A 10328-nucleotide genomic window follows, 5' to 3' on the forward strand; every position below is an offset into this window, starting at 1 on the left:
CAGCTATTAAAAAAGAATGAAATAGCTTTATATAGAATTAGGGACAATTATGGACATCTTTCTATCTTGATTGAGGTGGATCTTAACCACACAGCTATACAAATTTGGGAAAACTCAGCCAATGATACACACAATTAAGATCTCTCCATTTCACCGCCTGCAAATTTCACCTTAAGAAATAAAATAAGGAACTCAAAAACTCCTTCTTTTTAATGCAAAAGAAATACATACAGTATTTCTTACAGTAAATATACTTGCAGTAAATATAACACAGAAATGTTACAAGTGAAAATCTCCTCTTACCACTTTTCTCCTAATCCAACCTCATCAGAGTTAACTACTCAGAATTAACCTCTATTAATAGTTGGATATGACGGCACCTGGGTGGCTCAGTTGGTTAAACATCTGACTCTCGATTTCAGCTCAGGGCATGATCTCATAGTTGGTGAGTTCAAACCTTGAGTTAGGCTCTGTGCTGATAGTACAGAGCCTGCTTGGAGTTCTCTCTGGCTCGCTCGCTCGCTCTCGCTCTCTCCCCCACCCCCCGCCTTAAATTAAATAAACTTAAAAAAAATAATAACTTTATGAAAAAAAAAAAATAGTCCAGGATGTGAGTTTAAGCCCCACATCGGGTTCTGTGCAGAGAAGTACAGAGCCTGCTCAGGGTTCTCTCCCTCCCTCCCTCTCTCTCTTTCTCTCCCCTGCATGCTTGCTTGCTCTCTTTCTCTCTCTCAAATAAACTTAAACAAAGTAACTTTATTAAAAAAAAAAAAAAAAAAAGTTGGGTTCGTTAAAGCCTCCAGACTTCTAAATGTAAATATACATAAATGTATAGTTGTTTTTGTAATTACAAAAAAAAAAAATTTGTAATTATCCTATGCATGGCAACCTCCTTTTGATAATTGTGAATTCTTCTCTTATTGATACATATAATTCTCCCCCATTAAAGGCCATGTTTCACTGCACAGATAAATCTTAACTTACTAAACCACTGCCTTACTATTGACTGCTTTACTAAATTACTTTAAAGCTTTCACAAAATAAGCATTTTTCTACTTAATAAAACTCATAGGGGTACAAAAAAATTAAACCATAATTAGGGATTTAAAATGTTCTGGGGAAATGAATTCCTATTATAATATGAAAAGGCTTTTTTCCCCCAATTTTCAAACGTGTCTTCCAAATACATAAATGAGTAGAACACTGTTCTACAGAACATACACAATAATTTAATGTAACTGTGGATTAAGGAATAAAATTTTACAAACATATCACCTATGAATGTAGCAAATATGTTGCTTTGTATTTTTGTGTAGCTCAAAAAAAAAAGTTTTATATTAGCAGTGGAAGCTCTTTGTTTTTTTGTGTTTTTTTTTTCAATTTATTTATTTTGAGAGAGAGAGGCAGAATTCTGAGGAGGCTCCACACTGTCATGACGTGAGCCAAAAACAAGAGTCATACACTTAACCAACTGAGCCACCAGGCGCCCCTTTCCTCCTACTTTCTAAGTCACTTCAATTGTTTACTTATAGTATTAAGAGAATCCACAACTGGGGTGTCTGAGTGGCTCAGACGGTTAAACACCTTACTCTTGATTTCAACTCAGGTCATGATCTCCTGGTTCGTGAGTTGAAGCCTCGTGTCGGGCTCTGGGCTGTCAGGCTCCCAAGCCTGCTTGGGATTCTGCTTCTCCCTCTCTAAATAAATAAATAAACAAATTAAAAAAAAAAAAAAACAGGAGGAGGAAAAACAGCCAGTCATTGCACCAAATGGACATAAAATGCATTACTTTCAAGGTATTTGGGCCCATTCCTAGTCTTTTTTGTAACATCTCCCACGACACAGTATGAAGTTGGCATTTTTGAACTTGTGTTCAAAATTCTTGTCTATCTATACAAAGTGGCTAATAATACAGAAACTCAGTGTTATCCAACAGTAAGAAAAAACCTGTGACAAATTTTTAGAATTTAATTGGAAATGGAAAAGTTACAAACCTAGGTCCAATAATAGGAATGAGTAAGACGTCCTGAAGGTCTGGATGTTGAAGAATAGGAACACTTAATCCATTAAATTGCTGTTAAAAATAAACAGAAGTATGAAGCAATCAATATAACTGATAAATTTCAACTTACAGAGCTTTTCAGTGTCATTATCTAGCAGAGCATGAAGCTTGGTTTAGGCTATTCTCACTTTATTCCACATAATACTATGGAACAAAGACTTCAAAACAACTATATTTTCTGCATATTTTCTTCTTTATGTCTTCCTAAGGTTCAATTTTGCTTACTGTTTGGTTTTATAAAAGCCAACCCGTATTTACCTTAAATGACTTATTTTGAAAACATATATCCAATATAGAATTGCATGTAGTACTCTTTCAATGAAAAACTCTAAACAGGACATTAAAGATTAGGATTAATATTATTTATTATATACAATCAATACAGGATGCCATGTCAGTTTTGGTGAGGAAAAGAAATGCTTATTGGCAAAAGTTCAGGATTTTCAGTATCCTCTATCATACTTGGGTCTTCAGACTAGAAGTGGGTGCAGGGCCAGGAGTATAGGTGCTGAGGCCAACTCACACAGTCTCAGGAGAACCAGTTATGTGCATCTCTTCCCAACCGTCTTCCAAAGCCAAACCATTTGACATTCTCACCTATAACGTATGAAGGTTCCAGTTTCGCCACATCCTCACCAGCCAGATGAAATTTAAATTATTAAATCCCAATATGGGGCCCAGAGAACTCTGGGGAGACAAAGCACCCACTCCTCCATAATCCCATATGGGACATCTCTTTAGGACACACATGAGTTTTGGATCATGGAAGGAGAAAGAAAATAAATAGTCTGAGACCCCTTTCCTGCTAGAAGTAGGTACTGCTCTACCATCAATTTCCTATCTAGTGCTTAGGGGTCAACCTTCTGCCTTACTCTTAACCTTTAAGAGACTCAAAGCCCATCCATAGTCAATGTCTGCCTTATCCTAGATACTAGTTACTAGTATACTGGATGCTATAGGCCCACTGGACTGGAATACTAGAATATGTAGACTCCAGGAATAGTTTGCTAGAAAAGAAAATAATCTGGATCTGCAGGAGTTATAGACAGTTGTGATGGGCCTCAGAACACTTTCCTTTCTACTACCTGAAAACATATACATGACTGCATAAGAGTATTAATTTTAGTTGTTCAGAGGAACTGCTTATATTTTGTTATTTGTTACATTTAGTTGCTTAGAGGAACTGCTTACTGTCATTAGTCTCAATAAAATTATCACTATCAATATTCAAAATCGGATTACTTTTTCTACAAGTCTTATTATTACACTAGTTTGGGTCTCATACACTCAGATCCCATAGCGGGTAGTTCTTACACATTTTCTCACAACTTGAAATTTATAAAACTGTTCTTACAGACCATATAACAAACATTCCATAAATCTAATGAGATTAAAGAACAATAAGTAAATCAACATCAGTGATAATTTTCTGAAGATTCCTTAATGTTACATCTTCATTAAACTAATAATACAGCCTATAATAAATATATAAATAAAAGCCCTTTGATTATGCTTGCATCTTACTTTTAATTTACACACTAATCAGGTAACTTATTACAAAACCAGACTTTTAGGGTTAGAACGGATCTCTTCATATGTATTTTAATGATGAAGCAACTGAGGCCAGATGAGCTGAGTGACCTACTCAGTCACTATAATAAATTCTGAATCACAAGTGCTGGGTTCTAACATTACGTCTAACATTACCACTTAACAACTGAACATTCATGATCTTTGACTTCCTTAGGTGTAAAATTGGAATAGTACATTATGTTCATAGGATTTTAGTGAACAGCAACATGACATAGACTGTAGAAATGTCATAGACATAATGACAGAAAATTTGCACATACCTTCCGAAGCTCATCCAACAACAGATTTTTCACATGTTGCACTGAGGCGAGATGTGTGTTTACTCTGACAGTTGTGAATGATGGAGGGTGTGACAAGTGATTTAACAGAGTTTCAAATCTCCTTTCTGCTTCTTGTTTGCCTAGAGCAGATACAACCTGAAAAAGAGGAAAATAACAAGTTAATGTTTCAACGTCCCTCAACAAATGAACTAAAAATTTTAAGAACATGAACACCCATTCGTTCAACTAATGAAAGACTCAACCAACCAAGTTCCCTGTGATGAACTGAAGCTTTACGAGACATGTATTTTCCCATTTTTGTCATCTTTTCTTCTTAATGTTTATTTTTGAGAGGGTATGAGTGGGGGAGGGGCAGAGAGAGAGAGGGACAAAGGATCTGAAGCGGGATGTGCACTGACACATGAGCTCGATGTGGGGCTCCAACTCAAGAACCACAAGATCATGACCTGAGCTGAAGTCGGACGCGCAACCCACTGAGCCACCCAGGCGCCTCCCATTTCTGTGATCTCTGAATATACCCTGCCCCACAGCATCTTCATGAACCACTTGCCAGCCTACTAACCCACCAGCCTCATAGTATTAGTACTTTCTCTAGTGTATTAAAACTGACCTTTACCTCCAATACTTTTACAAAGTAATGGCTTTTCTTTTCGTAAAATCACTTACAGTTAGCGGGTTTGAGGCAGAGGTGGTGTCAAAGACGGACATTTGGATCTTCTTTCATAAAAGCAATATTTATTTTTTTTAAACCCGCTGGGAAAAATTTCTGAATGCCTCTATTTCTCTTAATATGCTCCTTATATTTTAAGTTCTCTGAAATCTAGAGAATGTCTTTTCTCTTTCCATGCTGTCTAGTCCCGTAAAATAATCTTTGGAGGGGCGCCTGGGTGGCTCAGTCGGTTGAGCATCCGACTTGGGCTCAGGTCATGATCTGGTGGTTCGCGCATTCGAACCCCGCGTCGGGCTCTGTGCTGACAGCTCAGAGCCTGGAGCCTGTTTCAGATTCTGTGTCTCCCTCTCTCTGACCCTCCCCCCCGTTCATGGTCTGTCTCTCTCTGTCTCAAAAATAAAACGTTAAAAAATTTTTTTAAATAATCTTTGGAAATAAAATGCAGAAATCAAATCTAACAAGTCAGCTTCAGCAATATCTTCGCACGATTAACATTTAGGTGGCTTTACTTTGAACAGAAAAGCAAAGACTTAGAAGTACAAAGTTGCCTAGAGGCCGGATCGTAAAGTGTAAAGAGCACAAGCTTGGCAACCAAAGACAGTATTCACTGAGGACTTCTGTGCGAGGCACTGCGAAAAGCACAGAGAATGAGTATTTGTTGAGGGCTGTGTGCCACAACAACGCCAACTGCTTTCTCAGGATTAATATTCCAAAGCAACCTTGTAAGGATATGTATTTTTAACATCCCCGGTTTTCGCAGAAAAGGAAATTAAGGCTAAGCGCTCTGAAATGATTCGTTCAAAGCACAGAGACACAAACCCAGGACTTGGGACTCCAGATCTGGATTTTGTCATTGTACCTGAGCTCTTCAGGCTTCAGATTTCAGTCCTGTTACTTCATAGCGGTGTCACTTTGGCCTCTTTGGACCCTCCGTCCTCTCACCTGTTAAAATGGAGAGGCAATCTCTACCAAAAGAGAGAGCGAGCGAGAGAGCGCGAATATTAAGATGTAAAGGTCTGCAAGCCACCTAGCACAACGGGTGGCATTTGAGGCATTAACAACTTCTAGCATCCCTTTCAACAGACTGCCACACTCCAAGAGTGCAGCTGTGACTTCTCTGCAGGACTTAAGTTCTCGAGAACAGGAATCGTTTTGCGCTCATTTTGCAACCCCTTCAGTGCCACGCCTACTGCCGGGCATTTAACCGCTTTGTTCCCCTCCCTTCTTCCACGTTCCTAAAGGTGGAAACGTATATACCTCATTCACCTCTGATCTCGAAAACACTAAATCCCTACGGGGAAGATACCGGCCGTTTTTACATTCGAAAAAAACCAGGCAGAAACAACGGTGTCAAGATGAGGTTTCGCTTTAGGCCTCTTTTTTTTTTTCTATTTCTCCAGAGTGTGTAAGTATTTGAGTTTTTCCAAATACCATCTACCAGGTTTATTTGACCTACCTCCTTATTCATAAAACCCTCCTTAAGGTACCTTTCAACCTCAAGTCTCAAAGATATTTTAGGGAAAATAGACATTTTGGCGACAGTTTTGTTCTCCTCCAAGAAAAATGCTGGAAAACGGTGATTTTTCTCTTTCCGAGTGAACAGTGAGCAGCGTGTTGTCAAGTGAGTAACCACCCACACGCGCCGGGACCGCCAGATGGCCAGGAAAATCGCGCCGCTCTTTCCAAGTTATATTCGGCTTTTGCGGAGGTACATCCACGCTTTCTCAAGCGTCGCCAGTTCAGAGCAGCTTCCTCGCCTCCACCACACCCGTCCTTGGTCCTCCTTTAGGGACGCTCACGGAAATCACTGTGAGGCCACGTCACCCACGTTGCAAAAACACCACAAGAAAACTAAAGGGGGGGGGGACGGGGAGACAAAAAACAAACAAACAAAAACCCTGACGGGCGAGACCGTTGCGAACAGGCCTGGAAAAGCAACCCGCACCTGCTCTAGCACGTTCAGCCCTCTGAACCTAATTTCCAAAACCGCGCCCCCCAAATCCTCTGCCGAAAGCCGCTTCCGGCCTGCGTCACTTCCGGCGACGCGGCCCACCCTCCCCGGTCCCCCAATCCGCAGCCGCAAGTTGCCGCTACGTCACGTCTCCGGAGTTTCCCAGCGCGGTGGGTGGCGCGTCCACGTGCGGGCGGTTGGCGCAGGGAGGGGCGGCATCCCGGGGGGAGCACCTGGGTCCTGCGCCTGCGGCGGGTGTCAGGGCAGAGGAGGAAATGGTGTGGGTTAAGTCGAAGGCTTTGCTGGCCTGAATAAGTTGAGAGGGCCAATTAGTTACCTGCTGGGTGACCTGCAAAGAAAAGAGAAAGGCAGTTTATTTGAACCTGTAAGTCACTCTTTGATTTCAGAAACGCATACTAGTCTGACTTCAGCGATGAATGAACCACGTTATTCAAATTTTCAGAAGCTGGGTTACTGGTGGGTTCATGTCCATGAATGATCCGTTAAAACTTAAAAACCTACACCTAGCATTTAGTTAGTTGAGTGAGGCTAGCAGTTACCTGTATCATAGTTGATTTATACTTGAAGGCTCTGAAAACCTTGACATAATTTATGTGTTACAGATGAAGGAAAGGATTCAAAAGGAGGTACCTAATGAAAGTCAGACATTTTATGATTGAATAGGTAGCTAAAAATAATTGTCTCCTTAGAAAGTCAGGATAAAGACCACAGCCACCTGTCATCTAAAACGAATACCAACTCTTTTCACCATGGTATACTTCAGTAAGTTCATGGGATTTTTCCGTGGCTAAATCATCTAAAAGTTATTAGAAAACATGTCTAGATCGGGCATTTCCAAAGGAATTTTTGCAGCCTGAACATTACAACCCTAGCACCAATAATGGTTGGAATCTGTATTTAGGAGATAAGGGAGAGGAAGGAACGAGTTGGACTAGATTGTAAACTCCGCGAGGGTAGAGACTTCATCTCACTGCACTGCATACCCACTGCCAAAACATGTAATAGGCACTTAAATGTTGAATGACTAGATGAATGGATAGGCATCTATGTGAACTAGAGAATGAAAACTGTTAAAGCATGTATTTGCTGGAAACTAGTTTACTAGTGAAGCACATATAAACAGTGCTGAGGACTTTTAGACTATCCTTGTCTAGACACTATTGTAGTGACAGGTTGATGAAGATGCCTCTTAGTGTTCTAAACTTGGGTCCAAGCCAAACACATACCAAATCTGAAGTTGGCATAGTGCAAACATATTGTCTAAGCAAAGGAAGGAATATACCCATATACGGGTCATTTAGGTTGTATTTGCTCCATGGGATAATATAGCTGCCCATGTGGAGGAGCAAAAAAATCTTAGGTACAATCTTATAATCTTAAATCTTAGTTTGTAGTGCTCCAAAGCTTAACCTTACCAAAAACCAAGCATATTCCAAAATATTCAATTTCATGAAGAAGGTATGAGGGGATTAGGAAAAAAAGCCTAGAAAGGCAGGAAATCTATCAACTCATCTGGAGGCTAAAGTCAAAGTGGACATAATCTTAATAGTGTAGGAGAGTTGTTTGTTTTTGAAAAGTTTCATTCCTAGTTGGCAGAACATGCTGTCCTGAACTCTTCGTTCGAGCCATGCATGCAGTTTATCTTAGTTAACAGTAATAAATTGAATTCAGTTCCTGCTGTAGCCAACTCTTCTAAGTACTATCTAAATTTGGATAATTAGTTCCTTGTGAGGAACAGTAGTTACAGGTTGTTGTTTTTAATTCCCTAGTAGTTCAATGTTTCATTTTTTCCTGAAATTTTAATTTGTTTTGCTTTATGTACAGTACTTTTATCTTTTTCTTAAAATTTAGTGAACTGGAGAGAAATATTACTGGCATTGGGTTTTAATTAAAAGAAGTTATTTCCAACTAACACTTCAGAAACTAAGTTATAATCCTAATGACAGTATTATCACGTTCCTTTTTCATGATTTTTTTTTCTTTCATGAATTCAAAATATATTCAAATAGTAACATTTCATAGAACAGTGATACCTTCTTTGGATTAAGGCTACGCTGAAATTAGTTTTTAAAAGTTTTTAAAGGAATGTTTTCAGAAAAAAATTAGCAAAGGTGTTTTTTAAGTTTAAAAAGTGTGTTCAGGGGCGCCTGGGTGGCTCAGTAGGTTAAGCGGCCGACTTCAGCTCAGGTCATGATCTCGCAGTCCGTGGGTTCGAGCCCTGCATGGGGCTCTGTGCTGACAGCACAGAGCCAGGAGCCTGTTTCAGATTCTGTGTCTCCCTCTCTCTGACCCTCCCCTGTTCGTGCTCTGTCTCTCCCTGTCTCAAAAATAAATAAAACGTTAAAAAAATTTTTTTTTAAAGTGTATTCAAAGTATATTTAAAAAGTGTATTATTCAAAACTCTTTAGTTTGATTAAATTATTGACAAGTATTCCTACTATAATATATATAATACAAATATACAATATGAACTAAATTGTATCTTTTGTAAAAGATAATACTGGTATGCCAGCAGAGTTCTGTTTAGATAATGCGGAACTCTATTTTTGTTAATCAATTATATTCGCTTTTCAGTTGTGAGTGGTTTTCTTTTCTTACGGTTAATAAAAATTTCAAATTCCTAAATCGGCAAATAACACTTTCTAATGTGAAAAAATATTTTAAAAATATTTCAGCAGTCCTGTTGTCAGGTAAATTGTAGAGAAGATGATAAAAATTAGAACAGTTCTTGAACATAAAAGTTTCAGACATTTTGGAGCACCTGGCTGGCTCAGTTGACTGAGCAGGCAGCTCTTGATTTGGGGGTTGTGAGTTCGAGCCCCACTTTGGGTGTAGATATTACTCTAAAAAAAAAGTTTCAAACATTTTGAAAGAATAGCACCAATAGAAATATCAACAGCCTTGCTCAAATATATTCATTCCACCACTGAATTAAAAGTGAAAAAACACTTCAAATTTACTTTCTAAAGTATCATTACACCATCATAAAAATATTTTAAGAAATAAGTAATTTTTTTCCTTCGAAGCTCTGCAAAAAACAAAACTGCTTTATTTCAGAAACTGTTAATTGGAGATCCAAAAGCCAGAAAATAGTGGAATGTAGTTTATACATATATGTGTAACAATTTGAGAGGCTAAGTTACAGTATCTAAAGGTTTTTTATGAATAATGAAACTATGATTAGAAATATCCCTTTAAGCCTGTTTACACAAACACAAAATCATTTATATCGGAGCCAATTCATGATCCTGACAGATAAACTAATTTACATAGGCTCAGTACATACCTTTTCCTCTACATGGGACGTTATAACTTGTCTTTAATATGAGAAAGTTGGAGTACATCATCCCATATAAAAGTCTTCAAGAATCTTTGTGTTTTTTGTTTTTAAATTTTTTTTAACGTTTATTTGTTTTTGAGACAGAGAGAGACAGAGCATGAACGGGGGAGGGTCAGAGAGAGAGGGAGACACAGAATCTGAAACAGGCTCCAGGCTCTGAGCTGTCAGCACAGAGCCCCACGCGGAGCTCGAACTCACGGACCGCGAGATCACGACCTGAGCCAAAGTCGGCCGCTTAGCCCACTGAGCCACCCAGGCGCCCCGAAGAATCTTTGAATCATAACCCTAGGAGGATTTCACAAGTCATACATTTCATTCCTCTTTCTACAGCTAAGGAAGGTTTGGCCTGTTAAAAGGCCTTGTTACCTGGGTTAAAATATACCACCTGATCGAAGTCCAGTTCAATTAAG

At 39.0% G+C, this 10328-nt stretch overlaps 1 protein-coding gene across 1 annotated transcript in view; it reads right to left on the reverse strand.

Annotated features, from left to right (window-relative positions):
• NSUN6 (NOP2/Sun RNA methyltransferase 6) overlaps window positions 1-6585 on the reverse strand; it is a 61283-nt gene extending 54698 nt beyond the window's left edge. The window contains exons 1-3 of the mRNA XM_047064997.1: window positions 6063-6585; window positions 3916-4071; window positions 1995-2074 (exon numbers count right to left, since the gene is read on the reverse strand). Of these exons, the coding sequence (XP_046920953.1) occupies window positions 1995-2074; window positions 3916-4071; window positions 6063-6137 (311 nt within the window). The 5' untranslated portion in view covers window positions 6138-6585. The remainder of the gene's footprint in view (window positions 1-1994; window positions 2075-3915; window positions 4072-6062) is intronic.
• Between the last annotated feature and the right edge of the window lie 3743 nt (window positions 6586-10328).

This window comes from Lynx rufus, unplaced genomic scaffold (genome assembly GCF_022079265.1).
Source record: "Lynx rufus isolate CCGP_SWC_20201006 ecotype Redwood Valley unplaced genomic scaffold, mLynRuf1.p SCAF_7, whole genome shotgun sequence".
Taxonomy (NCBI): domain Eukaryota; kingdom Metazoa; phylum Chordata; class Mammalia; order Carnivora; family Felidae; genus Lynx; species Lynx rufus.